General features: G+C 37.3%; 1 protein-coding gene across 8 annotated transcripts in view; it reads right to left on the bottom strand.

Moving 5' to 3' along the window:
* Nucleotides 1-394: 394 nt before the first annotated feature.
* RBMS3 (RNA binding motif single stranded interacting protein 3) overlaps nucleotides 395-17740 on the bottom strand; it is a 679730-nt gene continuing 662384 nt past the window's right edge. For 4 of the 8 annotated variants that reach the window (XM_058554222.1, XM_058554257.1, XM_058554266.1 and 1 more), the window contains 2 exons: nucleotides 15538-15665; nucleotides 395-6829 (listed from right to left, as the gene is read on the bottom strand). In XM_058554222.1, coding sequence (XP_058410205.1) covers nucleotides 6823-6829; nucleotides 15538-15665 — 135 coding nt within the window. In that variant the 3' untranslated portion in view covers nucleotides 395-6822. Of the gene's footprint in view, nucleotides 6830-15533; nucleotides 15666-17740 lie in introns of those variants that run through there. The other 4 variants (XM_058554287.1, XM_058554276.1, XM_058554240.1 and 1 more) reach the window with 1 other exon arrangement.

The raw sequence follows: 17740 nt of genomic DNA, 5'->3' as shown, positions 1-17740 counted from the left end.
AAAGAAATTTCTTTATTGTTATATATAACTCTCTATCTCCTGGCCTTCACACAAGATGCATCAAATAGTTGGTTGATGTTGAGCATGTTTGGAGATAGGTGCTGGATGGTCTCTGAATCCCTATGCAGAAAAAGTGGGAGGAGTGTATGAGGTCCTAAGAAGACCTACATGGTCTACGTCCCCTAAAGCCCCCAAACAGTGACTTTCTTGGGCTCCTTTGCATGAATAGAATGCTCCTTTCTCGCTCACTTTTTGTTACCAGGGATGGTTCTTTTTTTGTGGAATTCTGTAGGAAACCAGCAGTATACCCAGTTAAATACAGACACTGTTCCCTCCCACAAGGCCCTCCCTCAATCCATCTCTGGAAGAGTGAAGAAAAACACAACAGCCCTACTTCGTTGATTTTATTTTCATTTTTTATTGAAAGCTTCATCAAAGAAAACAGAAGTTTAAACCTAACATCCACTGATCTACAGAAAGCCCAAGGAATGGGGAAATGGTAGCTAATTTGACTGTGGTACAGATGAAAAAATTAAAAATAAAACCAGAAACACCATAGAATTACATAACTTTCCATGACAGTCAGAGACAGCAGTACGAAATGCTCTTAAATAAAGTTCAAAATTGAATGATGTTTCAGAAGTTCCATGAAGTCAAATATGATCTGAAATAAGGGTTTTAAAAGAAGCTGTGTCCCTTCTTTTTTTCAATAAACTGAGTATTTCGTAGCAAGTACACTTCTACATAATTTTTTTAAAATTAAGATTCCAATTATATTCTTCTTCTTTTTAAATAAATGGAAGCATTAGTTTCCAGAATGGAGAAAACTTTTTCAAGTATCTCTTTGAAATTGTTTTTACTATTCCTGAAAAGTCTGGAATAACTCCTTTTTTATACATGAGGAAATAACATATTTTGGAGAGAAGGACAGAGCATCTTTTGTAATAATCTAAGACCAGAGAGTTTAAAATACAAAGCATAACACTAAAGTTACACTTTGGACACTATTTAAATTTGAAATTCTCATTAAAAAAATCCACTGGCGTGTCAAGGTTATTCAGCCTAGTACAGTAACGCAAAGTCAAAAAATAACAAAACGATGCACTTTTTTTGTCAAAGATTTAAGATACAGATAAGAGTGTACATTTAACCAAGAGCTGCTATTAGATTCTCATAACTCAATTTTGAGTTGACCTTTTCTACTGGTTCAAATTTCAATAGTGAACGAAACCAAAACAGCTTTCTTTTAAGGGAAGCCAAATTCTTTGCTACAGTTTTTTCCTTTATATTCTGCAAAAATACAGCCAACTCTCAATTATTTGTAGTGGATGGGAAAGGGACATTATGGGTAATAAAAATCCATGGTATATAATGCACTGACATTGACTTTACCAATGATTTCAAACTCCTTCAACAAGTCAATATTTAACAAGAAACAAAATAGACTGATTTGAATTTTATTTCCAAAGGTTTCTTTTTCCACCCTCAGGGTGAAATGCTAATAAAAAGGAAATAGAGTCCAAGTCCTAATAGCTGAAAGAGAAGACAAAACAAATGCACAAAGTAGATAATTAGCCCTTCAAAAATTGAGAGTGATTGTATTTCTGCAAGACTCAGTCATCAGGGCAGTGACAAACTGGGGGGAATACAATGGAGGAAAAGTGGGACTCTGTGGACTGGTGGTTCTTCCTGCAGACTCCAAGCTTGATCTCATCTCTGCTTCTGATTTAAAGCTTCCTGAACGGAAGAAGCTTGTCTTAAAACATTATTTTCCTTTCCATAAATACAAAGAAATGAACATTGAGAAGTCACCCATCATTTTTTTGTGACAGTGAGCATATGTATTGGAGTATAAAACCAAAGATGAAAGAAATCACCAATCTGGGGTGAGCTCTCCTGCTCTACATCATAAAAGATTTTTGAGGCCACTCAGGGATTTTGCATTTAGCTTTTGTACTTTCCCGAACTCTATGTAGTCCACAAAGGACAGCCGTGACTAAGAGCACTTGGATTAAGAGACCAATTACATATTTAAGAATATTTGATAAGAAATGTTAAATTTGAGTTAGACTCAACTGTCTTTCAATGCCACAGTGGATGTCATTTGTAAAACAAACTGATTCATTAATGGAATCTCATTATCACTCTGCCCTAGGAAGGGTGTAGTGAATAGAATCAACGAGCCTGTTTAAATTCCATCAGTCCCTCATATTGGAGTGAGATGCTGTCAGTCCCAGTGAGCTCAAAATTTTGAAGCATGCCAACCACAATAACATGAAAAACAAAATCTCCTCCTTTACTCCCTACTATGGACAAGATAATGGAGATAAAGGTCTATGACATGTTTAATTTATTACGAAGTGTGATTTCTCAAATGTGGTGAATGTTGTTATTCATGTACATAAATGTCCTTGCATTAGATTTTGTATCATATAAAAACATTTATCCCTGAAACCCACTTAAGGATTTCTTTTTGTTTATCAGCTCATCTGCAGTGGCTCATGCACTCAAATTAAGAATGAGACTGAATTGTCAAATGTATTTTTAGTCTCCTACTAACATTATAATCTGTCTAGACAGTCCATTGAAACATCTCCTCAATCAGGAAGAAGGCTGCAACGGTCCTAGTTAAATCAAATCTCACTCTTCATTAATGATGATTTTAGGCCACTGTAAAAGATACATAAGTATATAATAGACATTCCAATTATTCAAATAGTGTTTTTGGGGAAAAAATTACTGTTTTGTCAGACGTGAATTCAAAATGATTTTAAAGCAGTTTTGCAAGAGGTCAATGTATTCTGAAGTACAGTGAACTTCCTGCTCCATCCAGCCTTCTTCTCCTCTCAGCCTTCCATCTCTAATATGAACACTTTTAACACCACATAGGTTTTCACTAGAAGGGGTAGAATTGAGTCTTGTATGCTGTCAAATGTAGCAGATCCGTTAAGGTCACAGGAAGAATTGATTCACGTGAAGCATGGAGACAACATCTGAACAACTGAAATCTACCAAAAGAAACCAACCCTGGCCAAACTGGAGTAAGGCAGGATTTTTTTTTAGAATATTATGTCACTTGCAATATTTAAGACATGACAGTGTTCAAGGACAAACAGTCACCAGCACTTGCTAGCGCTACCTTTAGTTCACGTGGGGTCGATGTAATCTTCAAGAAGACATGGCCATGCGCTGAGGAGCCCCCAGTCACTATGCGCACTTTGCCTCCCCTGACAACACCTTATCATTATTGAAAGAAAACTCACTCCTCCACTGACCATGTAACTAGAGTTTGGATGACACAGCATTTATCCCATTTGGATTGTGGCTTTAGTTTGTTTCCTGATATTTAGGCTAAGTCTTGGCAATTAAAGTTGAAAGGAAAAATTGAAACATCTGAATAAATGCTTGAAAATCTGGTGACCCAGAATACTTTAAAATAATTATTAAAGTCCTAAATGGGATTCAAATCACCATAATATATATTGTTGATAAAATTAGGATTCCGATGTCTGCATATATTGAACACACATTTTGGTTTGTTTCATTTTTCATACAATGTAATGCTGCTTACCTGTTAATGCTTTTTTTCTCCCAGACTTGACTCTTAAAAAACAATTATTAGGTAAGAAGACAGATGCGAATTTGAACATGTGCAATTTTTTCCTTCTTTTTCTTTTTGGTTTGAAATAAGATATTTAATAGAATGGCATGATATAAAAAATCCAAACACAAAACACACGTGGATACATAAAATGACAGGTAATTTCCTTTTGCCTGAAGTGGCTTAAAAAAATTGAGATCACCGAAATTTCACAGTTGAAAAAAAATGTTTCTGAATGTACAAATAAAGTGGTAGTTTTGAATAGAAACAGGAAGTTACCTAGGCACATTCATCAGCCACATGGTAGCTACCTCTTAGCCTCATTGTTGATTGCGTAAATGAGACTTTCTTTGTATCACATTGTTTTTTTTTTTTACAGAAACAAAGGAAAGCATGTTGGTTTCATATTCAAATGAATTATGCCCAGGATAATCCTTATTTATGCAAAGAATTCAGAGAGTGAAAAAGAGAAACAGAAGACACAGTTCCCATCCATGGTTGCTTAGACCCTTTGTAACTTGGTGGCTCACTTCTCAAGGATAAAACTTAAGTGCCACCCTTAAAATACATGAGAAGCTGAAGGATGGAACAGAAGAAAGTACAAATCTAGGATTCTCTCTAAAGCATGGAAAACCATGAGTGTGGGTGTGACCAGTTGGAATTTCTCTGCAGCACATGTTAAATTTTCTTGGATACACTTTGACCCTAATTAGATCACAAAGCTATGGAGTCACTCTCTAGATCTGAGCTTCCAATTCATGGGGTTGTAAATAAGAGAACTGGATCTCTTTCAACACTAGGCCTTTGTTTATAGGTCATAAATAGCGGAATATTGACAATTTCATATGAGTCAAACTCATTACTCATGTTGACCTAATGGGAATATGATTTATTTTTTAAATTTTATTTAGTTTTTAGAAGCCTACCCTGTTTCCTTTTACAGTGCACTTATTGCATTTCCCTCTTCCTTCTGGACTAAGACAGGTTCCTATGACTTAGTGAAACGAGTTCCACCTATTTGATTCTAATGATTCATTCAGAAAGAAATTCTAGTGAATGGTTCAATTAACAAAATTCCATTGTCCTTAATTTCAGGCAAAACTGTACAGGTTGAACATGGATTTCATGAATCAAATATGCAAAGATATTTGTTAAGTCAATTTAATTCATTTTAGACAAAGTTTTGCATCATTCTCAATGCAAATATATCTCCTTTGGCTTTCATGATTGATCAAACCTAATTCTTTTGGTTCTTATTTATATAAATCATACAATTTCTTGATTGTCAACTAGCATTTTAAAAGCTTAGCTAAATTCCACCAATAGAATCCTCAATGTTTTTGGTCCTACTTGCCTCAGAGTTAAACTGAAATAAAAAGGTCTCTTTTTCTTTCTTCTGACAATACCAGGGTATGAAAATACAAAGAAAAGAAGCAAAAAGAAGATATTTCCTCCCCCATTGCAGAATCAAGGTAGCTATTCATGGTGGATGATGACAAAGACTGAGGTGAGAAGGCAAAACCAAGAGCTGTCGGAATTTAGAAGGAAGACTATTGTTACAAATATGATGAGACCTTTTCAGGACACCACTCACCATTTAGAATATCACTAAGCTTTTTTTGACAAGTGACCTTTTAGGCCAGGTTCTAGGAAGTGTCTTTAGTTCAAAATTCACATAAAGAAATTCCAACCTGTTAAACAAGTGTCATAGCTTATTGGTGGCCATCAATACAGGTTTCACTATTCAAGAGAGCTAGCAAGGAACCAGAAAAGCCCATGGAATTTAAACCATTTGGCTCTATCAGTTGGTATCCAGAACTCTTCGTGCTGAAACTGCTGAACATAGCAGGCACAAGCTTCTACCATCAACAAATACACATTAAAAAAAATTTTTTTTTGCAGTATGTGAAACACCAGTGGAAGGTAGTTTAAACAAACAACAAAGTAAGAACTGGTCCGGCCATGTAGGTCAAATAAAATTTTTAAAAGAAAAGAGAAGAAAAGAAAACAATCTCTATCTTCTGGACTGCAATAGGGTGCCACTTCATCTTTGGTATAAAATAGGCCATCCATAGGCTGAATTTGATCACAACTAGGAAAGACTACAGAAATTGTCAACAATTTCTCTATCTATTGCTTTTTTTGTTATTTTTTTTTTTGCACTTTTTGACCATAAGCTCCTATCTACTTAAGTTTTTTTTAATGCTCTTAAGCTAGGTTTTGCAATGTGACAAGCAAAGCTGACTAAAAACTTTGTAAAGCTCATAAAAAAGACTGCAGATAAAAAGCACTAATGCTTTTGCTAGCAATCACGCTTTGTAAATAAAAAAAATCTGCATTCTGCCCCCCAAACACGCATTATTTCTAATGCAGTTGTTTTTAAACCAACGTTAATAACTTTACCGTAAAATGTTTTAGCTTTCTAGAATGATTCAACACTTAAGACAAAGTTCATGAAAAGTCCCAGCATTTTCCCAATTCTTGCAGTTGCCATGGTTTCTTTTATCAACAAATTTTCTTCAAATGAAGAAAAACATTTTCTTTTAAACTGTACAGTTTTTTTTCACCCTAAAAACTCATAGTCTTAAACTTCTGCACCAGTTAAAGCCGGCACAATATTTCAATTCTTTCTTGATTTTTTTTTAAACAAGACGTTGACAGCTTGCCTCGAGAGCCTTTGACGTCCTTAAAATTAAGGCAATTAAGATTCAAGATAAACCTTACCTAAATATTTCTAAGAAAAAAATAAAATAAAAAAAACCAACCCGCTAGATTGAAAGGGAAAAAGAAAGAGTAGCTTAATTACTGAGGAAGACAATTTGTTTCCATTTCTGCTTGCCCACTTCTTGACATCAGACTTTCCGTTAAAAAAAAAAATCTATCTACACCTTCAGATAAATTCTGAATTCCAAAGTTCTTCTAGATAAAATGTCAACCTTCCATGATTTGTTTCATTGTTGTTGGTTTTTTTTTTCTTTCCTCTTCTGGGTTTTTTTCTTTAATTAAAAAAAAATGATGGCAAAAATAAACTGTCACACCACATGAAGGAACCATTTGCACAGCACAGAAAAACACTTTGCTTTCATTGGGTAAAGTAGAAAATTAAAAAAAAAAAAAAAAAAGCATTCCACTGACGCCTGTGCAAACTGGAAGCCAACTTCTTGTTCAATGAAGTGTCTTCATTCAAGGCAAAGTTTCAGACAGACATTCTTCAGTCTTGTTTATGGTCTGTGAAAACAATTGAATATGAGTGGTCATTACATCAGACCAACTTTGAAATTACCTTTTGTGCTCTTTTCCGGTGTGGTCTCTTTGAAAGATCTGAAGTTCTTTCAACATAACAATCATCAACGAAGTTGTAAAATTATATTGGGCTTATGAAAGTGTCAAATTCTGCCACTTTCACACAAATATATATACTCGAGCGAGACAGTTTGTTCACATAAGTATCAAGGCTAATAGATCAAGAATATATTTCAATTCTAAAGTAATAAATATTACAACTATACCCAGACAAGCAACATTGTCTATGTGCATGGAATCTATTTTCATTGCCTGGCTTCAGTTGTAGCTCCCCGAGAAATTCTTTGAGTAATTCTGTCCCCCCTCCCATGGAATTCATTATTAACTCAGTCAACAAATATGTGAGTCTCTCCTACACACCCAAGACATAGCCATGGATTGTATGTTACCTTGTGGTATTCACCAAGTATATTCACACAAGCCTTGTTGGCCCAGTAATTAAGACAGACAGTTAAGAGGGCAATGAAGTCTTGTTCACTTTCCCTCTTTTCCTTCTCTTCTTTGCCATCCATCTCATCAAGATTTCAAATTCTTGAGAGTAGGGACTATATTTTACTTCTACTTTTTACTTTCCAGGAGTCTGACAGTAGTATGCACATAAAAGGTGTTTTAACTGGACAAGTGCCATCTTTTTTTGTGTGTGTGTGAGGAGGACTAGCCCTGAGCTAACATCTGATGCCAATCCTCCCTTTTTTTCTTGAGAAAGATTGGCCCTGAGCTAACATCCGTGCCCATCTTCCTCTACTTTATATGCGACGCCGCCACAGCATGGCTTGACAAGTGGTGCGTTGGTGTTCGCCCGGGATCCGAACCTGCGAACCCTGGGCCGCCACAATGGAGCTCGAGCACTTAACCACTTGTGCCACTGGGCCGGCCCCAATAAGTGTCATCTTTATTATATGCCACTTTGCTTAGTCTAGCCCAAATAATGTCTTCTGTTGCTGCCCCATCTGTATTTCAGGGTGAGTTTCTAGTGGGCTGACCTTTACTCTTAGCTCTTCTACCCACAGATTACAATTTTGCTAAATAATTTTAGAGGTGTGCTTTAAAAAGAAGAACCTTTAAACTATCGTAGGTCATATTTAGACGAAGGCCTCTTCCTTTAGTGCTCTGCAGGTTCTTCTGATGCCCAGTTGCTTAATTTAGTAAAGAAACCTCAGGGCTGCGAGTACAGTTGTACAGGTTGTTCACTGTACAGGATGCATGGCTGAGGAAGTGCATGGGGCTAAGTTCCAGGTCACAGTCTGTTGTCCAAGCTGCAACACTCTGGTGCAGCGCTGCATTTTCCAAGAGCCAGTGGGCCTAATTCAAATTCACAAAAAGCCCTCAACAATGTTTTGAACTGTATGACAGTTAGCCTGGGATGACCCACTGGGGTTCCTTTTCCTAATTTGCAAAAAGCCTTCATATAAGTCAGCTATGGCTCTTAGAAATCTGATTAACTTGTTCATAGAATCATGTAAAGAAAGCAACCAGTTGATAGATTGAATATTTCCATTTTTAATCAACAGTTTAAGTATCTAGAAATATGTTATTTTCCTGTGTTATGCAAGAAAGTGGGATTTCTTTTAAGAAGAAATGCAATTAAAATTTTCTTAATAACAGCAATGATAATGGAAATTTTATTAGTAATAGTCATGGGAACCATAGTATATATTTGATCTTTCTCTATATCTTTCAAAGTATAGACTTACTCCATTTATTTCTAAAAATTTATCTTGCTATGGGAACAAAACTTTTTTTCTTGATTTGGTGTTTTTGTTTGTTTTTTGGTCTATTCTTTGCTCCCACTTTCATCTTCCACTCTGGCATCATTGTACATTGAGCAGAAAATGCCTAAAACACCATGAATCTCTATAGGAGCTGCTAAATGAACGGTGTCTTACTCAACGGACTACAGTGACATAAAACACCCTCACTGCTCAGGTATGTCATGTGCACTGGTCTCGAAGCATCGTTATTTATGAGCTAGGCTAGAGCTACTTTCAAGTTTCACTGCCTTACACAAATGTTTCCAAGAGCCCTCTCCCATCACTGGCACGATCCTTCAAGCGGTCTCATTGCTACTTGAAAACAAATGAGGAGAAATAAACGGTGGTACTTTACGTTTTCATGGTTGCTAGCTGAAGTTCAAAGAGAAAAGGCATTGCTGTTTAATAGAACTAAATTCACTCCTGTCCCCTTTCTCCATCCTAGATGAAGTGTGAAAGTGCATGTTGACATAATGCTATGGATTGCACTGATACTCAACAAAAAATAGAAGGCTTCTAAATTTTCAAGGCTGTGATCATTAGCAATAAGAATGTTTTAAGTTGGATAGTGAGACTAGTTGAGAAATAATATGGATTGCAGCTTAAAAAGAGGTATTCAGGGCCGGCCCCGTGCTTAGCAGCTAAGTGCATGCGCTCTGCTGCTGGTGGCCGGGTTCGGATCCCGGGCGTGCACCGACGCACCGCTTCTCCGGCCACGCTGAGGCTGCGTCCCACATAAAGCAACTAGAAGGATGTGCAACTATGATATACAACTATCTACTGGGGCTTTGGGGGAAAAATAAATAAAATTAAAAATAAAAGACTTTTAAAAATAAAAAAATAAAACTATTCATGTGAATAAGATAACGAGTATGAAAATCATTTGTAAACTATGCAGATAGAATGAATTATTACTCAGAAACTTAAAGGACAGGTAAGGACAGTAATCAAGGGTATAATTTGCACATCATTAATATATTGACAACGTATAGGGAATTGGTGTTCACGACAGTTCAGTTAGCCAGAGAAGACCTGAAGAATAAAAAGACTTGGCAATACTGGGGTTGAGATAAAGGCCTTCTAAGGTCAGTGTGAATGTTGGAAGACTAGGAGTTTGCCTGGATTTAATATCACAGAGTCATTTTGAACCATCTCATCCTCCATCTTCCCACCAAAAAAAAAAAAGCAGAGTAAATAGATAAGGAAGTAGCAAAACATAATCTTAGACATCTAGACTATTTGAGCTGGAAGAAGGCTTAAAGATCATCTAATGATGCAATATTCCCCCATGGCAATCCTGACAGATTAGCTTCATATGATGTCATGTGAAAAGAGGGATTCTGTGGTCCAGAGTTTAGGAAAAACTGCACACAATCCACCCAATACTGGATTACCCATAGGTAAACTAAACACATGGTTAGGGCACCCACAAAGGAAGGTATCAATACAAAAGAAATGCTTTAGAAAGAATGTAATCTTTTAAATTAGCAGAAAAATAATCATCATGTGGTCAATCAAAATTTTATTAGCATTCTTTAATAATTTAATATGTTAAATAAAATCTCTGAGAATTCCAAAGGAGGAGGGCAGCACACACTCTAATCTTTCAGGAAGTAAAACATTTGAAGTATTTGTTGAGCCCTCTGGGAGGTCATGGTCATTAGCATTTTAATGGCTTTGAAGGGAACTGCAATTAAAGGAGGCATTTCACTTAGGTTAAAGCAACGTTTCCCAACACCGCTTTTGACCACTCCACGCTACCCCAACTCCAGGGAATGGTAGTAAATCCTCCCCCAGCACTAGAGACCTAATTTATACTCTTCAGAGAACACTGAAGAGGAAAAGGACGCTCCAAAGGGTTGAGTGATGACTAGTAAGTGGCAAAGGGGGAATCTGAACCAAGGACTTCTGATTTTGCATATTAGAATTTAACTTTGCTGGAAGACCCATGCTTTTCAAATCCTAGTTATTTTTAAGATTTCCTAAATAGTACAAAGAAAAACTGATAAAACTTGTGCAGGAATTGGAATTTCCATAGAATTTCCAAAATAAATCACAGGCCTCATTTCCTTCCTTTGGGATAAAAGTCCAGTCTCTCTTGCATTAATAGCCTCTTTTAACAATGGGAAAAAAAGGCATGAATACAAAATATGAAGACTTGCTTTTTAGCTTGGAAAGTTAAATTTGAAATATTAAGTTATTTGCTGACATAGATCCCAAATATAACCTTTTTATTCATATGCACACCATTTATATTTCTCAAACTTTTATTCTACAACCTTCTGTTATGTCTGTAATTTACTTTAAAATACTTTAGTATAGACATTATAGTGTTAAATATCCGTGCAATGGGTTAAGCTACTTTTCAGGGGCACACAGCTACCCTAATCAGAATTTCACAGCACACAGGAGGTCAGCTATCATTTAATGAGAAAGGCCAGAGGTTTAGACAAGTACTTTAAACTATCCATATCTCAATTAGCATAATGATTGCTAGAAATGGGTTGCCTGATGAAAGAAGTGGCATGTTAATTAGCATAATGATGTTAGAAATGAGCTGCCATTTGTGAAATTTGGAGTATTTAAGATAACATGGATTGTCTAAAATATTTTAGAGATATTCTCCACTCTACATGAACAGGAAAGATACAATAAGAAGGTAGGGGAATTTGTGGCCTATATCTTTAGAGATAGCGCTTGTGGCTTGATTTCAAAACAAGACTGTCACAGAGTAGATTTCTGGTGGCCTCTATAAGGATAACATAGTCCTACCTCTGGAAAAAGGTCAAATCTAACCTGAGTTGATTTTTCATGTAAAGTGTGGTCAGATTATTTAAAAGAACAGAGCTGGGACTTTGCCAAGTGTGCAGAGCAAGCTGTATAAATCGTTTTGTGCCTGCTTTCTAATTAATGCTTCTTTAATAAATATCTCTGTGGTTGCTTTTCCATCTCTCAAATTTTCTCCAGGGATGGTTGTATAAGAAAAAGAACCCAGGTGTTTACAGGACCCAAATGCTTAGCTCAATTCCCAGTGTCTTCCTTAAATGTTTCTAAAGAATCTCACGTCTCACCATGACATAGGTCAGCTTCTCTTGCCCGAAATTGCTAAAAACTTGGAGAGAGTCAAAATTTATTCCTTTTATAAAATTTCAGAAGTGCTTGTCATCCATCAATTGATTTGACTCAGGGTGTTGTTTTTGTTTTCATTCAATATTTTATTGTTGCTTTTGTTTCAAGTCAAAAACTCCTAGTACTTTGCAGCATGTTAAAGAGAGGAAGTTGAGAATATAAACAGGACCTGTTAAAAATTTTCTCCAGGTTTAAAGAAATGTCCGCAAGGCAATGTAAGTGGTTTTCACATGTCACACATTTGAAATGTGCCATGTTCCAGGGTGCTTTCCTCTCTAGTATGTTGCAGCAACGAGCACGCCCTGGGGAACATCCTGTAACATATATTCCTGCATGAATGCAAAAGAAAATTCCTTCAAATGAGTAAATCCCTTACCATAATTTTTACCATGATGAGGACATGGGATGGAGGATTTCTTTCCTTGATATTTATTATCTGTGGAAATCTCAGCATTATCAACCCTAAGAATCAATTGCTCAAGGCACATAACTATGGTATAACCATAGTTTTAAGCATATATAAACACTTCAAGTTTTATGTGGTTAGACTCAGACTTCCTCAAATATTTCAAGGAATAAAGCTTCTTTGAATTGACTCATTATAAGGATAATTAAATTCCTTGTCTGTCTCCACAAATCAGGCCCTCCTGGGCTTTTATCTCATCTGCCTCTGTCAGTGGCATCAATAACTCCATCATTTTGCTTGGAATTTTTAAGTCCTGTTTCCCTTTTTCTCTTGCTTCAGTCTCCCCCGTCTGCTACACACACCATTACACTTGCTACCATCTGACTCCAGACCTTTGTTCTCTTTTGTCTAAATCATTGCAATAACAGGACTGTCTGTTTCCATTGCTTCCAAATCCATTGTCTACTTCAGCTGGAACAGCATTGGAAGAACAAAGGAAATGCTGTCCAACCACCCGAGTATGGTACCTGACGTTAGCATCTGGGTTCGATCTGTCTTTTCACACTCTTTTACTTCTGCATTCACTTCTCAAAGAAACACTCTGAGCTTTCCCACCCCTGGACTTTGGTCAAGATGTTAACAACCACCTGGAACATTTCTCCTCCCTCTAAGACCCAGTTCCAGTTATTACAACCTCCATCAAAGCTTACCCAGACAAAAAAAATTAGATTCTCCTATTACTACAGGACTTTTTTAAAAAGCTTGGTTCATTATTTTCCTTGCAGTATACAAATCTTGTCTATGTGTAGGTCTAAATTCCATACCAGATTGTAAACCCTGGAAGGCAGGAATCCTGTCTCCTGGCATAGTACCTGGATGATGCTAGGTACTACAAGTGAAACTGGGTCTAGGTGTGGACGTAAATTGGCAGACTCTCACTGGAATCCATGAGAGGCAGAGATGCTCTCTCTAGATCAAGCAGAGCACTCCTCTCCCCACCACATCATATAATGACTATGGAGAGGTGGGGACAACCCTGAGAAAGAAGAGAGTATCTCATGGTGGGCAACAAGTAGGGGAAGCTAAAGCTGATTTAATCAAGTAGGGAGAAGAGGAGGTTCTGGCCTATTGCAAGAAGGGCAAATTTCACATACTGAAAACCATCCTTGAAACACATCCCTCTAAACCTGCCTCCATTGGTAATAGAGTCATCGAAATGTAAATAAAATCCTGTCATTATTCTCTTTAAGCCCTCCAAAGGTTTTCTAGCTCACTTACCATAAAACCGAGAATAATTACACAAAGCCAAGTATCTAAGGACCAAAGGCTCTATAAAAGCTAGCCTGTTTGACTTCATCTCCTACAACTCTCTCCCTTAGGTCACCAAATTCCAGCCTCTGGTACCTCCTCCAGAGCTTTGAATTTCTGTTTCCTCTGCCTAGGGTGTTTTTTCTCCAAATCTCTCCAAGATTAGCTCCAATCATCTTTCAGATCCAGGCCTACATGAGACGCCTTCCATGATACCAAATCTTAGGTATTTACCCAGTCACTTTCTATCACAAGAATCTTTTGAAATAATCTGCTTTGCAATTCTGTTTCTCTTTGATTGTTTGTTGATTGATCCATTGATTGTGAGTCTACTCCTAGTAGAAAGTAAACTGCAAGAGAGTGGAGGAGGCATCTGCCTCTTTCACTGGTCTTTCTCTAGCATCTAGAACGCTGCCTGTCACATAGCAGGCACTCAGTCAGTAATTGTTGAGTGAATGTGTGAAAGCATCTTTTTCATTTATCCAGACGTCATTAAACCGTTAGCAAGAAGCATCTGGGATCACTCATCCCCTCATTATGCTGTGAAATAGCCAAAGCCAGTTTCACCTCCTCACAAAGCCTTGAAAATTGTTTTTGGCAAACATAGTATCTCTTATCTCCCACCAGTGTTGCTCATGGTGCTTCCACATAGCCAGTCTCTGCTCCTTTCTCACATGTAGTCTGCTGAGCAGACTGAAAGGAATTCCAATAAGCTTGGAACAGAGTGCCAGAGACTACCGTATTGCTTGGTGTGCCTTGATGTGTGCAAAAGTGATTCATACAGGCTATAGGTGAACTTAAAAAAAAAAAACTGCTTTATTCACTGTGGATCTCTCCTGAACGTTATTATGCGATAGTAATAACGATAATGAAAATAATCAAATACCTTATATTTGTAAGGTGAAGTCATGTTCTGAGTACATTTAATTTGCAGGACTGACTTTAGAAGCTAAACCACATATAGAAGATTCCGTTACTGTGATGAATCTTTAAAGAACAGACAAATCTCTAAACATGTATCAAGGTTAAAGAGGAATCACGATCAAGAGATGGAGCAACACTATGCAGACTGGAAGGGTCATTTGGGAATTCTCTCTTCACCAGGGCTTTGATTGTTATCTACAAAGTAGAATAGTTTGCATGACAAGACATCTGTCTATGTACTGAACTTTTGTTAATTCCTTTTGGTTTCAACCCAAACTTCTCAAGTTTCAGTCTACAAAAGTACTCAATACAAAGCCAACTATACTTTTGTTTCTAAGTAATTTAAGGATTTGCAAGAGTAATTTTACCTACCTGATTTTTGCTTTGCCATTTATTCCTGAATAAGACCCTACTCTATGTTTTATATTTTACAATACCTTTTTCTATAAATTATTTTACTGGGTATTCAAAGCAACCCTGCAAGAGGAGTGCTACTGTCTTCATTTATGAATATGGAAACTGAGACCAAGATGCAGGCTCACTATCCAGCTTCAAGTGGGAACACTGGAGTTTTTTCAAAAATATGTATGGTAGGTTTTTTTAATAAAAATGTCTGCAAAGCCCCTCTCTGTATTCAAGCCTTTTGGTAGTGAACCGCAACATTAACTCTGGGGTTGGCCATGTGACTTGCATTGGTCAATGGGACAGGAACAAAATGAGTCACAAATAGAATTGAAAAATGTTGGTCATTTGGGCTTCCTCTCTTACTGTTCTCCAAATTCTGAGACTTCCATGTGAATAAGCCTGCTGGAGGATCAGAAACACATGGCTCAATCGCTTCCATCACTCAACCAACAGCCAAGCAACATCTAGAAGCATACCTGCAAAAACGATGAGCAGCTGTCCCCAGATGCTTGAGCAAATCCAGTCAAGACCAGAAGAAACTCCACCTGAGGTCAACCCAAATTGCCAACCCACATAATCACGAACTGAATAAATGCCTGTCACTAAATTTGAGGTGGTCTGTACCGCAGCAAAAGCTAACAGACACAACATGAGAGTGATGTCAGGATGGCTGATCTTGAGGGAAAGAGCTTAGTGTAGCCTGGACTTACTTGGACTGTTGGTAAGAATATGCAGGTGCATGTTCATTGGACGTGTCCACTGCTATCTGTTGCTGCTGACCACTGGTGTCCTGGGATGAAGGTGCCACTGTCTGGGGAGAGGTATCAGCAACAACACCCTAAGGAGGCAAATAAGAACACAAAAGCCTTATTCGCTTCAGTAAAGAGCCCTCTTCCAGATGGACTGTAGAGAACACCTCTCTCTTATTTGGCTTGAATCAAGTTGTGCTCTCCTACATAAAGCCACAATAAGTACTCAAAGGAAAACCAATGAGCACATTTGGTTAAGGGCTGAGGAATTCACCTCAACATGCAACCAAGAAGCCTTGCCATCAGAAGTCCTTGGAGCAGTCAAGTGGTCAGAAAATCATTTTGCCCATACTTAGAACTTTTAAACCATAGTTGCATACAGCCATGCTAAATAGTAATTTATTAATAAAAAAATTCATGAAGAATTCCTATAAAAACTTGTATATCCAACCATCTTCCCAGGGTAGTGCACTGTACCATGTCTATATGATTTGGCAAAACATTGAATTCTGCCCTTAAAAATCTACATCTAAGTTTGGAATTCTTTTAAAAGGATACTGTTAAGCAGGTTTTCCCTTCAGCATGTGATTTGTTTTGTTTTGTTTTCAACAACATGAATTGGAATTCATTTAGAGGTTTCAGAAAAAGAAACAAACATCCTTAATTTTGATTTGCTCCTCCCCCCATCCAAATCCACAAGAATGGATTTCTGCAGTTGGTCATAATTAGGGACACATGTTTGATTCCAAAAGAGGCATAGATGGTTTTATTTGATAGTTAGTAGGCCTAAGGAGGCATCTATCTGAATACATTCTCCAGTTTTACTTATAGACTTGGATGTCTGCAGTTATGTCAGGTTTCAAATGTTTTTGGTCAACTTTCTGTCCCTAATTAAAGATCCCTGAAATTGTTCCTTAGAATCTGAAAATTCTCCCCATACTAATTCAGTCTTTTTTTTTCCTGATATGCTATTTGATATTTTGCATTTTCCTGAACCTCTCACCAGCATTTACTTGTGTGGATACTGGTAAATTTTCAGAGTGTTTTTACATAGGAAATGAATCAGTGCTTTTCCTTATAAGCACAAATTCAAGGCAATATATCAGAGTGTACTTAACGTTTTTCTTAGTAAAAGACTTCTTTTTAAATCCCCGATTTAACTGTAATTAGACTGCTTCAAATAAGCCACACTGTCAAATGTGCTCATTATTTTATAGTTATCAAAATGCTCAAATTCTGCAGATAAGCGAATACCTTTGGTGTAGAGATAGAGGAATGCAAATTTGTGGCAGAGATTTATGCTTAAAGTGCTTAGAATGTCCAGATTCATAATTTTCTGATGGCCTGGATGCTTTTTGATAGCGAAATATAGCAAAGAATATGTATTTTAATCACATATTCTTGAAATTATGAAAAGCCAATTAAAACCTATTTAACAGTGACACATTCTTTTGGCCAACAGGTCTGGAACACATAGAAGATTCAATAATTGGACCTCCTTGGTTTCCTAAATTATATGATAATGTCTTCTTAAACTTCTGTGTTTCCCAGACCTTGGTACTAGCACACATTTGTCACACATCAAAAACAAGCACATAAATATTTTAAAAGGTCCAAGTTAGTCTGTAAAGATCTCCCCCAGTCTCTTTAGCTCCAGAGGTTGGGAGAGTCACGGTGGACTTCCCCGTGGAGTGGTGCCAACACACTGGCTGCTGACCAACTCATGAAGTAGCAATGGCACAAACTCCAGAGGAGTACTAGCTGATGGGAAGGAAAGCACTGTGACCATAACGGCAAATGTCATCAGAAGAAGGGGAGGAGGGGCGAGAAACAATAATGGCTGTTACCACAGAGGAGTATACATATCTAAGTATTTTACCACCATCTGCATAGCTCTATGCCCCCTCCTTTTCTGTGCAGCTTGCTGGCTCTGTCCAGTAAAATGATGTGTAGAGGAGATGGATTCAGTCCAATGGAAACAGAGAAGGAAAGGGACAAAGCATCCATTAAGGATAAGATGACTTCATCATTCATGGTGTCCACAGCAATAAGAGTGGTACAACGTTTTCTTTCTTGTCTGCAGGACGCCACAAACCTGCCAAGGTACCTTCACTAAAGCAGGGTTCTTAATCTTTGGTACGTATTAGAATCACCTGACATCTTT

Source organism: Diceros bicornis, chromosome 2 (assembly GCF_020826845.1).
Source record: "Diceros bicornis minor isolate mBicDic1 chromosome 2, mDicBic1.mat.cur, whole genome shotgun sequence".
In the NCBI taxonomy this organism is placed as follows: domain Eukaryota; kingdom Metazoa; phylum Chordata; class Mammalia; order Perissodactyla; family Rhinocerotidae; genus Diceros; species Diceros bicornis.
The sequence above is the reverse complement of the archived record's forward strand: the minus strand, read 5'-3'. Positions and strand labels throughout refer to the sequence as shown.